We start from the raw sequence: 18,789 nt of genomic DNA, 5'->3' as shown, positions 1-18,789 counted from the left end.
ACAGAAGTGATGGGACGGTTGCCGAGAACTAACTTCCGGTTGAGCTCAAGGCGATGTTTGCTTCTGGATACTGGAGAGGACGATTAAGTGACTAGCCATTCCCTATCTCTTCCTGTTTGCCCTCTTGGTCGTATTCGTGAGAGATTTATTTAGTTTTATCTGTCGTTTCCGCTTCGCTCACACTTATCATCATCATCGTGAACCGTCTAGTGCTACACGCAGGGACGAAGCTACACAAGCTGCTGAAAAGTTTACAAAAGCTCACGAGAGCTTATTGTGGAACCCGGTCCAGACCCAGCAAGCTGCTGCAAGTTTTGGAGACTATCAATTGACAGGAGATTATTCCAGAGCTCTGTCTGGAACCTGCAAGACCAGCTTGTGAAATCCCGCCGGTCCTCCTCCCACCCTCGCACGTCACCTCCGCACACAGCAAGACCCGGAGGCAAGTTTACACAAACAGGAAACTTTTTTCTGTGACCAATCCTCGAGCCGACAGTCTGGCGAACCACAAGGACGAACTTCTCCGTCCGGGTCAAAGGACAGATATGCGCTGCGGAAGACAAGTGTAGGAGAAGGATGGAGGAAGAGAGAAAGAAAGGAACGCGTGGGAGGAAGCCGTCCAGCTAGCTGCTTCTGTCTTACCTCTTCCATGACAACTACCTACCCTCCCCTCCCTACCTACCATTCTCCTTTAGTCTTCATCCGGTCCCTTCCGGACAGCGACGACGTCCTCCTATCCACCCACTGGAAGAAAAAAAAAATAACATCCCTGTCACACGCTGGCGTGAGGGCGAATCTCCTGGCCCTCATTGGAGGGAGGGATGAGGCTAATTGTCCCTGGAGGGCACGGCCTGGCTGTTCAAGCTCGAGAGAAGCGCTAGTGTGGCGTAGGGTGACGCGGGGTAAAGTGGTTTGCAGGCTGTGCTCCGCATGTAGCCACCCCAATCAGCTTTTATTGTCGAGCAGCTGGGACAGTCTGCGAATAGAGGGTAAAATGGGGCAGAAGACAGGAAGGTAAAGGAGGAGGATAGGGTGGATACGTATGAATAGTTAGGGTATGTGCGTGTATTGTAGCATGCTGGGTGGAAATGTGTTTTATAGAAGGAAAGATAGAAGGAATGAGTTCGTTAATTAACTTTGTGTGCGAGTGTATTAAAGACTACCAACTCCCGTTGGACAATAAGCACGAAGTTTCTCGTATTTCTACCGGCATAAAGTTTGACAGGGGGATACTACAGATTTATACTTGTCCTTAAATTCCATAAAAAACTGCACTACTACACTCACTACACACACAATCTACACTTATTATACATTACTAATTACCCTTGCTCGTTTCCAGGATTCCAAGATCGACACCTACAAAAAAATGTATGCCTACATGAAGGAGCACCCGGAGGCCATGATGGAGACCTACGAGGAGGGTATCAAGCGGGTACTGAAGGGTAACTACGCCTTTTTCATGGAGAACACAATGATTGAGTACCAGGTGCAAAGAGAATGCAAACTCATGCAGATCGGCGGCCTCCTGGACTCCAAGGGCTACGGCATCGGAACTCCAATGAGTAAATATTTTTTTTTATATTCTTTATTTATCTTTTAAACCTGTTATTTATGTGAAGTGTATTTATTTCAAAAGTAGAATTACCTTTCTTTCAGTAAGACAATAACTTAAGTAAACAAAGATCGTTATATTCGCCTGTAAAATAAATTCGATTCTCTTTCAGCTCACATTTCCGGATAAGAAAATGCTGTGCTCTTTGAGACAAGTTCCGTAATTAGTAAATACAATTTTCTCTTGAGACACGTTTTTAATGAATGATTTCCTCTATCTTTTGCGATAAGGAGTAAACACAGTTCTAGTTTTGAGACATTCACCAATTAAAACTACAATTTTCTTATGAGACTACGTCTGTCTCCGAGGTAATGAGACTTTATTTTCCGGTTCAGATCTCGTCAGGCACGTGTTTTTCCATAAAATGGCTAACACTTGGCATAAAGCACCGTCTACCCACACATGCTACATTTTTTCTAACAACATTTTCAGTCCGTTAGTTTCGACATTCCGCTTATTTATTCCTTAGCGAAAAAAAAAATTCCTGTCTTGCCTCCTCCCTCCTTCCACAGATTCTAGCAAAAGGAGGAAGTAGACTACATTTTGCTTTGTAGTGATTCGTGAAAGGCATGCCCCAAAAAAATCTTCGACTTTGTTGCTGTTTTCGTCTGTTATCTAAATAACAAACTACAAAAAGATCATTGAAAGTTAGAGGCTTGGCGGAGAGTAGACGGAATAAAGACAAAACAGGAGAATGTAATTGGTTGGAGAGGAAGAAGTGTGTGATAGCTTGCACTCTGAAAGGTTTAGGCTAGAGAACGGATAGAAGGGTACAAAAAACTTACTTTCTAGCTTATTCTTAATGAAATATGGTAATTAATAGTTTAACATCCTCATTTATTTAAAATGTTATCTTTGTGTGCGCATGTGTATAAGTATTGTGTAGCGCGTGTTCGTGCATGTGTGTCTGTATATGTGCTCGTATAGTTTAAGCTGCGTATGTGTATGAATATATATGTTGCGTGTGTGAATATATGTTTGTGCGTGTGAATACATGTTTGCGTGTGTGAATATAAGCATGTGTGTGTGTTTGTGTGCAAGTGAACGATGCGTACGCACGTGAGGACGCGTGATACCTTTCTGCACGTGCATGCACGAGACTGTGTGATGGCGAGGTGGCTGCACCAAGGGTTGTGTACAGGGGGACCCTGTTTGTCTTGCATGCCACACGTGGCCCAGTGACACCACCCAATCGTGTTACAGTGCCCCTCAAAATTAAATTTCTCCCGGCAGGCATTATTTACGTTACGACGAGCGAGGGGAGCATTTGAAGTGAGGGACTCGGGCCGCTCCTCCACCTTTTCTCTTCTTTGTCTCTCGCAGTTTTGTCTCGGGAAATTAGGTTTGAAACCGGTAGGGAAAAACCTTGGTTTTTTTGGTTTTGTTTTTGTGTTGTTTTTTGTTTTTTTGTTTTTGTTTTGTTTTGTTTTGTTTTTTGTTGATTTTTGTTTTGTTTTTGTTTATTTTTTCGGAATTTACCGTAAATTTTCGCCCTAACCTTTTATTAGGAAGTACACATATCGAACTGGTAGGAAGACAATTGAGGATGCCAGAAATCGGTTGTGACTTGTATCAAGGTAAAAACTGAAAACATCAGTAGCAATCGAGATTCAATTCGACTTTCTTAAGGCAGTTGTGCAATGCTGGGAAGATGTCAATTTAGCATCAAGTTTTGTCTTTCTTTACTTTCTTTTCCAGTTCTATTTTTATGTTTCTCATTCTTTTATGTTTACATTTTGTGAAGACTTCTGCTTTTCTTGTCCAAACATATTTTTGTTAACGCATCTAATATATTGTGGAAGTTATCAGTGCTGTCAGCACTTCAAAAGAGTCAGCAACAGCGATTAAAAATTATTTACAGACACCGAGTTCTTTGTACTTTCCTCTTTCTCTCTCTCTAGGTTGTCCACACTCACACGCACGCACACATATACACTAACACGCACACACACAAGCGCGCACGCTCTCACACGACGCATAGTTTCGTGATAATAGGTATCATACAACTGACATTACAAGTACACACGAATAACACGTCACCAAGAGAGAGAGAGGGCAGCACATGAACTACTATGTATAAGAAAAGCGAATGAAAGATGGCTGGCACAAACAGACACGACAACACGTCTAGTTCCGACAGAAACAACATTAACGATGGTGTTTGTCGGGTTGACCCCCTTAGGAGGTGGAGGAGAGCAGGGAAAAAGACAGGAAGAGAGGAGGAGGTAGCTAAATTCATTCTAACGCAAAAACTTCTGGAATAAATGTAAACAATCTTCAATATTCATTTTTTTATCATATCTTGAGATTTTCTTTTACTTCTTGGGCATCAAACAGTGTGATTAGTCCTTGGTGAAATATTTTCCAAAAATAGAAAAAAAAAATAATATGTTGAATTAGAGGCAGACTTAAAGCTCATACCAAAAAAAACACAGAAGTTGATGTGGATATTAAACGCAGTGTTTCACACTACCGGTAAACAAAGCTGTGGACAAATAGCTGTACAGTAGTAAACAGAAGAAAGGTCAGGGCCAAGCGGGAGACAACAAGCACAAAGACGGAGGGCGAGTTACTCTCCCTGATCAACATCGATTTGCCATCTGGCTGCTGAAGCTGGCCAGGAAGTCAGAGCAAGAGTATTCACTGGAAAAAAGTGCTAGAACTAATTCACCGCGCGTAAAGTTGGCCTACGCGCCCATTTCCGCACGTGTCAGTGAGCACGAGGGGGGATGGAGAATCCCGATAACTTCCTTTTTTTTCCTGACCCACGTTGGTTATCTCCCCTCCATCACTCTTCGCGTTCTTCCCTTTACTCGCGCTTCGTCGGTTTTTTCACAGATAAAACTGAACAGCTGTAAGAGTAAGTCTGTCGACATTTACTTTTGAATCAAATTATTTCTACATATAAAAAATTTAATTAAGAAGTAAGCTCATAGCTCATTTAATGAAATAGTCGGGAAGCTACGTCTATGTTACATGTAAACCTCATTCGTCTCTTATTTTTTCCTGCTTTCAAGTACATTTGCGTTAAATAACATCATTCTACAGTTTTGTGAATTCTTGAAGTACTATAAACACAATTGGTAAATATTAAAGTCACAATTAAATGTCGAAGTCACAATTTTTTGTGTAGATGAGTCCACATAGCGTGGCGAAAAATTCAAACACTACACAAAAAGCTACCAAGGTGCTTTGAGTGACCAGGGACATGTTCTACCCTTAATTCACAACGTGAAATTATAAAAAATTTAAGAGACTTTGCTAGTTTTCTAAGTGATGTGTTGGTCTACATATCTCCCACATTAACAATTATAAAAGAAAATATTCTGACTTCCGCGTTTTGTCTAATTTTTAAAAGCCCACCACTAAATGAATAGGCAAAGTTCCACAAGAAATCGAAAAACAAATGAAAATAGCTGTTGACAGATTGAAGATTACAAAGCCAGAGAAAGTCTACAAGTATATCAAGGCCCCGTGATTGCTTATCAGAAGACAGCCGCAGTCTTGAGAGGAAGACTAACAACTTCAGGTGATCAGCAATGACAGTTCCAGTACCAGCCTACTTAGCAGTCCACAGAAAGCTTGAACCCTTTGGTCTGGTCATCGCAACTGAAAATCAGAGATCTGTTCGTGCGGAGGACAGCTCACAGAGGCAGATGGCGTAGGCCCTTGGGAGCCAACCTCTCCATAGACAATCCCACAAGATTCATATCTACATAAGGATTGCAACATCAACAACAGCAATGTCCAGGCTAGATAAGGTCTGTCACAATTATAACATCAGGTTTTATATACTCGTAGTCCCTCGTAGTACCGATCATGTGACGAGCGGACTTCTTGCCAATAAGGAGAAGAGAATCTAGACATTGGGAGGTTGTTTTTCTGGTAGAAGAAACATAGATCAATGGGTTCGTACGAAACAGTCGCCACATTCGCAGGACACCAGAAGCGCCACCTGCAAGGAACTTAGGACGGTGGTCGACGCCGCGGGCGTCAGAGGAACAACTGGATAATGAACCTGAAAGAGTGGACTGTTCGTACTGGGCAGGACCAGCTCTCTATCGTCCAAGACGGAGGAGGGTCCTGTCAGCTGCCGAGGGTGTCTATGTGCTCCTCCCTTAGCAACTGGTATCAGTCTTTGGACGACTGACTGAATGGTTTGCACGAAAAACATCTTACATCGCAATAAAACTCAAAAGTGTTTACAAATGGGGTAAGCAGGGATTCATGACTAAAATAGAAATAGTTTATTAACAATTTAAATCACTTGTAGACACCATTCTAATACTTTCTGCCGTTCCGTGTAATAGTTAAAAAGTAGGAGGTTTAATTTCCTACATCATATCATTTCATTGGGTCATCCAATCAAAGTCATTGGTATTAAAATGCTCATCAACTTTTTTTTTATTTTTTTGGTAGTAGGGATTCATCCTTATTTTGCAGCTGACCTGTGAAAAGGCGATAAAGGAGACCATACCGTGGCTTGACTCTAGTGCCGTAACCTCCCACGACACAAAATAACTCGTGTGCTTAACCTCTTAATCTGTGACCCCTTCCTCCACCTACTAATTAATTACTTTACCTCAGAAATAACATCTTTCCCTGCACATCTTAAGACCTCAACAAACTAACTAGCTTAATCGTGTTACGTGCATGGATGGCCAACTCTTACTTTAGCTACAAACCTCGGCGATGCTCGCGGCTGTGATAGACGCCATGTTGGAGGAGGGATGCTGGCTTGGCCAGTCATTCATTAGGCGCCTGTGGGATTTTTTTTTTTTTTTGTTCTTGGCGACACTGGGATTAAAGACAAACAACGCCACCCCTAACCTCATTACACGGGTATGTTGCACGAGAGATTCGCCTGCGTCACCTCCAGGTCGGAACGTGCAACATGCGCAAAGGGTGCATTGCGCACGTGCAATTTCTGCAAACGCACTCGGCGATTGTAAGGTCAGAGTCACCAGCTCCTGAACTAATCAGCAATCGGAATGAAGGGCCCCGGTGTTGTAGGGAAAAGTGAAAAAACGAATTAACGCGCTGTAAGCATTGAGCTGTCCTTTGCTTCCTTTACCAAGGTGGCTGGACTGCAATTTATATCCCGGGTCAGCCAGTATGTCTTTTATTTTATTTTTTTTTTAAAGCTATGTCTTGGTTATGTGCAAAAGCTCTATAATTTGCTTGAAAGGAAATTCGACTTTTTCCTCATGTAACAATTTTGTGTATCTTTCTTTGATCTTACTTTCGTTATTCAGCTAATGATTTGCACCTCAAAGGTACATTTCCAGTTGACTGATCAGGCCACGGACGTGTATAGGTGGACTGCTGTCTGTCTGCCGAGACCAACTCTTGCGAAGTTCTCCGCTGGTAGTCTCGGCGAGCCGTAACAAAGAATGTGACTAAACCGGAAGCTATGTCGTCTACTGCCTCGTTTTAGCAGTTAACTGGAAAAAAATAAGTCGTCTGCCAGCAGTCCAGTAATACTAGTTGGTGGTTAGCACCTGCTCTAGTCCCGTCCTCTTTGTTTGTACATCCACCATGGCCGATCAGCACAGCTTTTGCTTTCATTTTGAGCTCAAAATAAAATACTTGCATTTAACTTTATTTGTATAAAGATGTATAAACGCGAGAGCGAGGAACAGATGAAGTATAGCTGCAAAAATCACGTGATGTTACTAACGGATCCTCCGCATAAACAGTTTGTGTTTCATGTGAATTATTTTTAGTTGAGCACAATTGAAACACACGAAGACACGTACACACGTGGACATTTAACGGCTTACATACAGAGGAATAAGTCTTTTAAAATGAACTAAAAAAAAATAAAGGGAAGCGCACAAGTAAACAAACTGAAGAATGGTACAGATACAGAAACACATACAAAAATAAGAAAATAAAATGAGACTAGCAAAGAGACTCAGCCTCATGGCGTGGAAACACAACCCCGAGCTCTTAGCTCCTGTAAGGTCTGGCATCGCATGCAAATGTTGGCGCCAAAGGAAGATTAACTCTCGCCTCATCGTCTCCTTGCTACAGACTCGCCTTACCGCGACCGGCTGTCCATGGCCATCCTGGAGCTGCAAGAAAACGGAAGGATTCAGATGCTGTACAACAAATGGTGGAAGGACACCGGCACATGCGTTCGTGATGACGACAACAAGGGGTCAAAGGCCAACGCCCTCGGAGTGCAAAACGTGGGCGGCATCTTCGTCGTCCTCATGGGCGGCCTCACCTTGGCTGTCATCGTCGCCATCTGCGAGTTCGTGTGGAAGTCGAGGAAAAATGCGAGAGAGGACCGGGTATGTAGCCTACACTAGTTTGATCATTAAATAGTCATATCATAAACAAGACAGTATTAATTAGCTTTAACCTGTAGTCTATACAAACCTATATGAGATTTTAGCATTATATTATTTAGCATTAGTAAGAACACCGGAGACATAACTAATTCTAGCATCAGACAGCTAACCCTAACCACAAAAAAAAAAAAAAAAAAAAAAAAAAAAAAATGGGGAGTATAAATTAGCTTTAGCGTTTCAGAGGTGTAACCTACAAGAAATTTAGTTTTGTAAATGTAGAATGTAAGAAAACAATACAATATTGGACAAAAGACATATCTGCAAGACCACAAATAAATATGGCAATACGGTCCATTAAGGTACACATGTCAACAAAGAAGGTAGGAAGAGGAAATGGGCACCATCCTCAGGTAAGTATTGCGGTGAAAAAAGTAAGGTCTCTAATACCTAGCTCCCCAACGAACTGAAAAGGTCAGAGGAAGACCTTTTACCTTATCATCTCAGTGTTTATTCAATCTTTTGTCGGCTCGTCATCACCTACCTGACACAATAAAGAAGCACCTGTCCATAGATACTAAGTCAGCAAAGATCTGGCTGTCTAACCTTGTAGCTTGCTTGGGTAAAATTTGTTTTAAATTAATGGCGATTTTTCCGGAGACGATTTCCATTGTTTTCAATAACCTATTCTTTTTATTTCACTCTAACTGTCCCAGCCATGCAGTTATCTGTAATATTTCTTGCTCACATTTTAAAATTGCTATCACAAACATCACTGCAATGTCTTGGATCATTTTTGCTTTTCTCCAGCGCTCCCTCTGTTCCGAGATGGCCCAGGAACTGAGGTTCGCTGTCAAGTGCGTGGGTTCATCGCGGAAGCCAAAGTTCAAACGGCGCTGTTCCAAGTGCAAAAAGGGCAAAGACTGTGACGACGCGTCACATGTGTGTGACGTGCCCTTAACGGACTCGGCCAACGGGATCATCCAGCTGCGGGACGTGCGACGGTCCCCGGGGCCCTCGACGGCCAACAGACGCTACAACAGTGACTTCTCACGACCCAAGGACTACTCAGGGGAGTACCTCCACGTGGACTACAGTGACGGGGAGGTGTGAAGTGGTAGGTGACAGACTCACACTGGGGTCATCATGAGGTCGCTCGTGTCGCCAGGAGACAGACCTACACTGTAACTGCACACTAATGCAAAGTGGAGAGTTCAAAAGGTCATATTCTCAAACAATCTGAGATTTTTCATCAATGCCTGAGAACAGTGTTCAGCGACATTAAACCCTCGCATTGTGAACCAGACATGCAAACCAAAAAATATATTTGGTGGGTCATCGTTTGGTTTCGTTTTTAACAAAATTCCCTTTGTGGCTTCTGGCAGGTTTGTGGTGAGATGGGTAGGTAAATACAACACAGCCAGCCGGGTACGCCTCTGTGATAACACGTGCAACTCACTACAATTAACTTTAAAAAATCTGTTTTTCCTGAACCCTCGATCACGACAGATCAGCCGTCTATTACAAATGGTAATAAGGCTGTGTAATCTGATTACAAATCAAGGTATTATCCTAATGTATATTTTGAGATTTGTTATAAGAATCGTACTTTTGGTCAGGTGTGACGAATTTCTTGCAAAATCTGTAATTTATGCAGGTACAGTCTGTTTTTTAGAACTTCTAACAGGACATTACCTTGGGAAGACCATGGACAGCTCAGACTATCTTACAAGAGTACTGTTCATTCTTTGCTTACAGACTCTGCAAACAAACAAATGCCTGGAAAATTTATTCCAGAAAAAATCAAATTCTGGATTAAATCGACGATAGTTGTCGACAGTTGGCGGAACTGATGCTCGAAGACGATTCATTTTTCTTTTGCGTGCTGTTCTGTTTTTCCTTGATATCGAAACCCAGACCTCGACTGGGTAGTTGCATCAATTCGTAGACAGAGATTCCGGTTTGAATGGCAGCGTATGAGATGAAAATGTTTGAAGGTTTGTGCTGTTCTGGGTGTGATATGTTTTTATTCCAAGTGTTGTTAGCCAACAGATATCTCTGACTGTGGCCTGCACACCTGTCTGATGGACAGACTTCTTAGCAAAACTCTGGCGCTAAACTTTTCTGTCACATTTTGCTTTGTAAGTAAGCATTTTTTCTCCTCTATAAAAAAAGATCACATAATTTCATGAATTAGCAATATATCAGAAAATCAGTTTTTACTATTCTAGTCTACTAGTTATCCTACTTCACCGACTTTCGCCGGATCCATTTTTTTGTCGCAGCTCAGCAGCCAATCCGATTTTCATGATTCGTCTTCAAAAACTAATTAAATTTTGCTAATCAGCGGAAACCCTGCTCCAGTGCCTTAGCTGCTGTATGGCTTTGCTTTAAACGAGGTTCAGATGCATCGCCATCAAGTTAAGGGAACATCAGACGGTACGACTGCATCCCAGTAAAGTTAAGTAAAGCAACTATTACACTACTTGACTCAGTTAATTTGAAAAAAATACAACGGTTTGTAGTAAAAGTCTTTAATTGCAACGGATACTTTTTTAATATTGACTTTTTGGAAATATTCCGAATGGTCGGACTAGGTGGTCCCCGAGTTTCATTAAGTCGAGTTGTGTGAAGCTAGCTTTACTTTGTCAGTAACAATCTTCAACAAATAATGTCTATATTCAAAGCTTTATCTTAAAATATTACATCTTTATCAGAAAAAATTGATATTACTGCTCCAGTTCTGAAGAGCGATCGTTTGTTTTTCCCGCAGTTTATTTTTTTTTTTCTCTATTTACATTTCAGTTTTGCTCTTTAAAAGTTTCTTGTTGAAGATGGTGGAAAGTATTTGGCCTCTCGCGAGTCCTGCTATCCTTCCCTAGTTTTATTATTCTTCAATCAACTACGATAAGAAATCATCAAAAGAATTAGTCTCATCAGCTGTCAGATCATCAAGATGGTCAATCGTAGTCCCATTGAGATCGCCCATTGAAACAGCTTCCGAAACAGGTCACGTGGATGCTGAGATGAAGTATGGAAGGAAAGTCACCAAACTACTGTGTGTGTGTGTGTGTGTTCGTGTGTGCGTAGGTGTGTGTGTGTGTGTGCGTGCGTGTGTGGGTGTGTGAGGGTGGGTGCTTCACACGTGTACCAAATGTTATTTGTGTTAATTAATCACAACTATAAGATTGTGGAGCGTCTTTCTAGCTTGACATTGCGTAAACAAATCCATTTCTCTCACTTAATTCTTCTTTTTTTTCCACTTTGATTGCCTCTTGTATCTTCCACAACTATTTTATTTTGTTCCAATCGTAGCAGCACCATGTGTCATTTAACAGACTAAATATTGTTTTGCCGATCCTCTCTTTCTGACCCATGATTTATGTTCATCTTTACAGGTAGTCAAATCACATTTTTTCTAATTTTTTCATCACAGCCATGATAATCATCATCAGCGATGTTCTATCTGTTGCTGATGAGGCTAGTCACACTGTTTGAAGTCGTTAAGCACTCGGCACCAATGGACACTCAATTCTGTTTCTCTATAAAATCCCAGTCGTCGTCTCCACACATTTGTCGCTGAGTCGACCATCAATTTTTTTGACACTCACTCAATGTTTTCAGTGTTTGATGTTTCGACAGATGAAATTTCTCGTCGTAAATTGTCTCCTTTTGTAGGTGTTATTCGTTATGTTTCTTTTAGTATTCACGAACGACAACGCCGTTTAAATGTTTCTCAACAAGCACGCTGTGACACGAGAAGACAATATTACCTCCTTTTCATTTCATCATTCCTTTTTCTTTCATCTTCTGTCACATCGTTAATTCGGAGTCCAGTCGGAGTCATAGCAGTCAGGAATATTTGAAGAAAGGAGACGAAAGTGGCGATATCTTAATTATTCCAAAGTACAAGTGAGCAATATTGTTGATGACAAGTGCAGCTTCGCACTATGAATCTCACAAGACCAGAAAATAGAAAAAAAAAGTAGAAAGAGGTCTAAGAAAAAGCAAGATAACTTTCGTTTGTTTTAATCAATTCTTTCCGAAATTTCCTGGTTTCTTTCGAAATGTTAGACTCCTGTTGTCTCGTGAAAGTGAGCCAAGAGATATTAAGATATTTAAATTAAAGTTACCGATTCTCCAAAAATGGAGAAAATGATAAATTATCATGAACATGTTTGTTTCATGAAGTTTTTCAGCATTTTTTCGATTAGGTATACGTAGAAGAAGACAGTTGGCGGAAGTCTTGAAGGGGCAATAACTCCTAAGGGAAGAGATGAAGAGAGTGTTTATGAATCATGTCCCAGGTCGCGGCAAGTGAAAACATTGAATGGACATTCCTTGAAAAGAAAACTTGCGGGTGTTGGGATTTTATGGAATGGGACACACACACAAACACAACAACAACAACAACAACAACAACAACAACAACAACAACACTAACACACGCACGCAACACACATACAGAAACACGCGCGCACGAGTGTATGTCAGTGAACAAAAGAAAAGAGAAAAATATAACAGTATTAAAGGATTAGGGTCGGAATGAACGAGAAAAAGCTTTGTCTGTAGGTTCTGTAATTTATTTAAACATTTTTTTCTTTCATCTATTGCCTTCTTCCGAAAGTTATTCTTTCTGTTGATGTCCGTTGGAAATCGATGATGATTTTGAAGAATAAAACTCATCTAGCAGCTCCACACATTTCGCCTTGAGCAGACATTTCCTGCCAATTTTATTTTCTGCACTGGAATGGCCCTGTCAGACCCTGCAGTTGCCTGTGGCCCGAGTGAAGCTGATCCAATACAAGACATGTGCAGGTGCTTGATGAGGCCATGGCGACAGGAGTGTGCAGACCATGCTAGGTGACACCGCTAGACACGTCAGAGATGTGAACCACACTTCGATGAACAATGTTTGTGATGATGTGAGACTGAACTACTCTGTGGGTGACTCTGTATGAACATGAATGTGTTTGTGAATGCTCGTTGTTGACATGAGAATTCAGCTGTGCACTGCAAATAAAAGTTGGAAACGTTTGTTTGTTTTATTTATTGATAATTATCTTTTGCAATGGTGTTGGTGTGTTTGTGTGTGTGTAATTCAGTGTGTGCTTGGGAAAGTGAAGTAGATGTTATCTCATCTGCTGACAAGTGTTCAGAGTAAGGTCAGAGGTCCTTCTGTGGCTCGTGAGCCCCGGGACAACAGTGATGGTGAGTACATTCTGCGATTCCCTTCTGTCTCATCCAGAAATGATTGACTCGTTACATGCGGCTGTCCTAGAAAACTGGAAAATTGTCCGGCACACTCGGCAGTGGCTCTTCACTCTTTTCCGAATTTTCCATCAGTTGATGAAATTTAAACCCTTTCCTTCTCGAATGAGGTTTTGCATAACCGCGCGCATGCTCAGGAATCAGCAACGTCCATCGAAGATACCTTCTTCTGAGAGGCCCTCATACCTAACAAATGATTTTTGAGCTTTGAGTTCTGTATTCATTCATATCCTCAATTACCTTCTTCTGAGTATTTTACCTTTAATAAGCTCCTGACCTCCCAACTGCTCATTTTTATTCACGGCTATCAGCTCTTCTCTTCTTCAACATATCTTTTTGTATATCAGCTAACCAGTAGGGTCTCAACTTTTACATCTGAGAAAGACAAATTGCAAAGCTCCTTTTTCTCGTTTTCCATTCCCTATTTTAAACATTTTTTTCTCTAATAATACCACAGGAGATGCGTGCACCGGTGTGCTAGATGATGGTGACACCAAGAATTTAGATTAAATGTTTATAAAACTACTACAATTTATTGGCTTCTAGACCTTAGCATCCAGTATAATGAATGTGCACACAAGCCCAGAACCTCAAACAGCTTAGCTTTATTCTAACTCATCTTTCATCCTTCCTCATTCTCTCTTCCTTCTCAACCTCACCACACGTCAACGTCTGAGACCGTCAGACCACTTAGCTACATACTCAGTCATCTTTCATCTCCTTTTCTGTCTACAATTCATCGCCTCTCATCCTGCTCCCACACACACATCCCAGACCGTCAAACTACTAAGCTTCGTCCATCATTTTTCCTCCTCTAACCCCACCTTCTCAACCCACCCCTCAACCTCTTGACCCCTGGCCCCCTGTTTCCGCTATGATCCGCGCGGCACGCGCCCACCATCGATAGTCAATACACCGAGAGATCAGTCCACTTGACGACAGGAAGGGGAGGTGCGGCACCACTCATCCGTCAAGCCCGGTGTGATCACTAATTATGATTTTTGCCGCCTGTGGTCGAGGGCTGAAGGAGTTGATTCTCAGGGTGAAAGCGTGCTTCAAGCCTCGATCCTATCAAACGAGGTTATTTTCATTACGGTGAGCTCTCCGACATCCACGGACTGTTTCAGTCCACGAAAACCTTTGCTTGTGATGTTGGTATGATTCGTGAGAACTGTTCTAAGGTTTTGATGGGTAGGAATCCTCGGAAACAAAACAGAAACCCGGTCAAAAAAAAAAAAAAGCAAAAAAAAAAAAAAAAAACAAGACAAAAAAACCCAAAAAAAAAAAAAAAAAAAAAAAAAAAAACCAACCCAAAAATACAAAAGAAAAAAAAATGGTCATCTCCTCATTTAATTATACCTCAGTCATTCCATCTGTGTTTCCTTCGTAATACTTCCGCTCTTATTTATTCACTGCATTTCGTCGCGATTAAAATGTCGGTTAGAAATTTAAGCAAGTGAGATCAAGTTCTCTCTCTCACACACACACACAGAAGTTAAAAATGAAAGAGAGGACAAAGTGTTGAAACAGAAGAGACTCAAGAAGAGAAAGCACTCACCAACTCTGAAAGCCACCTCAGGAAAACAATCTTAAAGATTAAATGGACAAAGACGAAAGTCTCTAATCTTCGGAAAGTTGACCCCGGGGCATTCTGCAAATCCTACAGACACTGTCTCCGGGGCTGACACCAGGGTTACACTTTCCTTTTGCTTTCCGTCTATAGAGATGCAGGTGCTTGGTGAATAAAACTCACAATAAAACCAAATAAGTACCGAGATGATAGGGCCGAGCTCAGGAGATGATGAAAGTTTGTGTATGATAAGCATATGGCTCTCATTCTCTCATTCTGTGTGTGTGTGCATGCGTGTGTGTGCATGCGTGCGTGTGTGTGTGTGAGAGTGTGAGAGTGAGAGATGCACAGAAAGCAGAAGAACGAAATGACGAAAGAGAAATTATTCCACTATACTCTCTTCATTATCCTTATTTCTTCTCCGATCAGTGATGCCTACGGGCCAAATCATAACTGGAATTAAAATCGATGCCAGCCATGCGGGAGGAAGGGACAGATGCTAACCTTTTGTCACGACAAGAACAACAACTCTAGAGAGCAGTCAATTTATGTTCCCATATTAAACAGAGTTATCTTCCCGGCGAGTTGTCGTCCCGTCCGTCACTGCCAAAGCTGTGAGGGTGCGCGGAGTGTAACAACACTACATCACGGACAGACGATTAATTTCAACCCAATTTCTTTAATCGAGATTCGGGTTTGGTTTTTTGTTGTTGTTTTTTTTTTTTTTTAAGTGAGCAATTTTCCGTGATACATGTTTGTGAAAATTGACAGAGTGTGTGAATATATTACAAGTAAATCAACATGAGCATATCGTAGATGACATTTAATGGATGCATAAAAGGAGAGATAGAGACGAACAACTGCGTCATATTAATGAAACCAAAACAACATCTAGGATATTTTAAAAAAATATTTATAGTGTAAACGAGAGAGAGAGAAAAAAAATGAAGACAAACAAATGAAGGCAAGAAAGATATAAAGAAACTGCTTTGAAGGTTCTTTTCTGTCTCTCTTAAAAAAAAGTCTGTTGTAGCAAAGATACGCAACCCAGTCCAAATTCTACTTTACAAGTGTTGCCTAGACAAAAAAAAAAAAAAAAAAAAAAAAAAAAAAGAAGAAAAAAAGAAGTAGAAAGAAGAAAAAAAAGAAAAAAAAAATGCGATTCTCGTATTACCGCAGTTTGCAGACATTGTGCCTTCGGAGTCATTTGCACAGCTTTATTGGAGCTCTCTAGTACACAAGTCTTTAAAAGCATGGTAATAGTCCAGGCTTTGAAGAAATCGTTTGTGCAAGTGAAGGAAAACAGGAAAGGCAAATCGAAGATTTCCTGATTGAGAGTATTGAGTAGGCTGGGCGCTCAGCTCAGTGTTTTCAAGAGGAGTTAAAAAAGAAAAAAAAACTGAAGCATGGACTTTATTTGTTGTTCAGCTGTTCTTTGTTTCATGACCTCCATAAAGACCCATGGGTGTATGATAAAAATTGTGTAAAATGTCTTATTGTGTAGTTTAAGGTAGGTTTTGATGGTTTGGGGACTAATGAGTGTTATCGCTCTGAAAAAAGGAGACAGAGGCAGAAAGTGGTGAATCAAGTTATTGAAAGTGAAGGTGAGACAAAGAAATGAGACAAAAGGTCAAATATTTGAAAGTGTTTATAATGACCATGAATACGATGTAAAGGATAATCAGGATAATGAGAATGATGCCGATGAAACCAGCAAGTGGTCCGTTTAACACACACACACACACACACACACACACGTGCACATACATATGCATGTATAAAACACACACACACATATATAAAACACACATATACTCAGGTATACGAGTATCCAAACACACACATAGATATCCATGCACGCAAGCACGTGTATACAAAAGAACACATATGCGAACACATACAGAGATGCATGTACACAAGAGCACGCGCACACACTCTCAAAAACTAAAAAAAAAAAATAAATAATTAGACACAGCAATGCAAAAACAAATTAACAAACACACATACACATGCATACACACAATTACGCGCTCTCATGGAAGCACAGATGCACGCACACTCACTACACATACATGCAAGATCGTACGCAATTTATTTACATACAAACGCAAACGCAAACAGCACGCACGTACACAAAAGTACACACGCACACAAACACACAGATGCACACAGGCAAAGCACAAAACACACACACACACAGACGAGCGCACTTGTCCATCAACAACAAACTCTCGGACTGTTTGCGATGTTTTCCGTGGCAAGTTTTATTACGTTCAAATGAAAGAAAAGGGCAACAACTAGTTCATCATTTCCAAGTCATCAAATACAGCGACCTCTTCATCCACCCACGTCGGACCAGAACGCTCGTTCGCCGCTCTTTGACCTTTTCTTGGGGGGAACCTATCTACCACGTGAACTGATGTGCATTCATTGCGAAACTAGTCTTCTTCAAAACAAATCTCTAACGTCTTCTGCTTCAAAACAGAAACACAACTATCAAATAGGAAAGACTGTAATTACTGGGATTCCATTATTACAAACAAAATCATGTCAACCAAATATAAAATTGCTAATATTCACTAATAGCACTTTAATAGCATTGTCTGAAGAAAGAAGAAGAAAGGATGAAATTGGATACGAAACAAGAATGAAAAGATAATATTTTTGTAGGTTTGATTCCACAAAAATAATTTAGAAGCACCTTGTGCTTTCTCGATCCCTTATTCCTAATGTTTATTCAAACTACCTCTACTCTGTACATAATTATTTGTTCTCGATCAACGAATGTGCAGCTCTGTGTATTGTGGACAATGGATGTACATGTCAAATGTGCGTCTTTCGGCAAGAATTTTATTTACTTCAAGAATAGTTTCACAGAAATTAATTAACCTCAGTAAACAGCGGCTCAGAGTTAACGATGGTGAAGATAAATTTGTTTACACCATTGCTTTACTTTCTCTCTCTCTTGCTTTCTCCATACTGATACAAGTATAGACTATGTAACATACACCAGTTACAATGTTGATTATACAGATGAGCAGAACCAGCGAAGTGATACAAACAGGAAAGTCAGTAGAAAGAAAACTAACCCTATACAAACATGCATAGCAAAAACAAAATAAACAAACAAACAATATGTAACAAAGAAAAGCCAGGAGTTAAATCTTAAAAACGGGTAAATTCTGCAAATTTAGTGTTGAGGAAAAAGGGAGTGATTATTTCCTACGGATTTCAGAAAAAAATGTGAAACCAGGAAACACAGACCGCTGGACTGTCAATCAGACCTCGCAATTCATCCTTGTTCTCTCGTCCACACTTCCATGAAAATCCTTCTATTGTTCACTTTCCTACAATCTTTCTTTTCCTTTCATCGTAAATTCAATCAAAAGGAAATACATCGGATGGCATAATAAACACATAAAATAATCACATATTTCACAATCAAAACACCGAGAATTACCGACAAAATATGAGACAGACAAGTCATCTCGGAGGAAAGTGAGAAGAGATGAACAAGGGCCAATAACCAAACTGTGTTTGTCTGTCGGCAAACCTCCATGAGAAATGTCCGGATCTCTCAGTTCTAGCAGCATCAAAGGGCGTTAGGAAACTGGCAAACAATTGGCTCAGCGATGCCCACCCCACCAGATACAATAAATCTGAGATTACTTTCTTTCATACAATAAATGTGTGAACTCGCACAATCAAACTCACATCCAAACATCGGTAATCACCGCAATAATAACACGCACACCAGGAAGAAAAATTAATAGAGACTGGTTCTGCACCTGAAATGTTTATGCGATCAGAAGGAATTTTTGGAAGAATAACTGACAAAAAAAAGGAGAAAAAAAGTCAGTAAAGGGTAAATTAGTGAAAAGAGAAAGGGAGACAAAACATGTCACATCAATTTAAAAAAAAAAAGGAAAAGTTAAGGAGAAAAAGGAAATGGTCTTTAAATTATTACAAAATTTGTTTTAAAATAAACAAAAATGTTCATCAGTTGTAAGTAAACACAGTTTTGAATTATTTACAAC

The 18,789-nt window shown here is 40.6% G+C and overlaps 1 protein-coding gene across 1 annotated transcript in view; it reads left to right on the top strand.

Annotated features, from left to right (window-relative positions):
• Positions 1-12,942, top strand: part of LOC112566447 (glutamate receptor ionotropic, kainate 2-like) — a 153,306-nt gene extending 140,364 nt beyond the window's left edge. Inside the window, 4 exon segments of the mRNA XM_025242651.1 lie at positions 1,343-1,565; positions 7,652-7,914; positions 8,274-8,324; positions 8,722-12,942. Coding sequence (XP_025098436.1) covers positions 1,343-1,565; positions 7,652-7,914; positions 8,274-8,324; positions 8,722-9,024 — 840 coding nt within the window. The 3' untranslated portion in view covers positions 9,025-12,942.
• The last annotated feature ends 5,847 nt before the right edge of the window (positions 12,943-18,789 follow it).

The sequence above is a fragment of the Pomacea canaliculata genome, linkage group LG6, assembly GCF_003073045.1.
Source record: "Pomacea canaliculata isolate SZHN2017 linkage group LG6, ASM307304v1, whole genome shotgun sequence".
NCBI classification, from domain to species: Eukaryota; Metazoa; Mollusca; class Gastropoda; order Architaenioglossa; family Ampullariidae; genus Pomacea; species Pomacea canaliculata.
The sequence above is the reverse complement of the archived record's forward strand: the minus strand, read 5'-3'. Positions and strand labels throughout refer to the sequence as shown.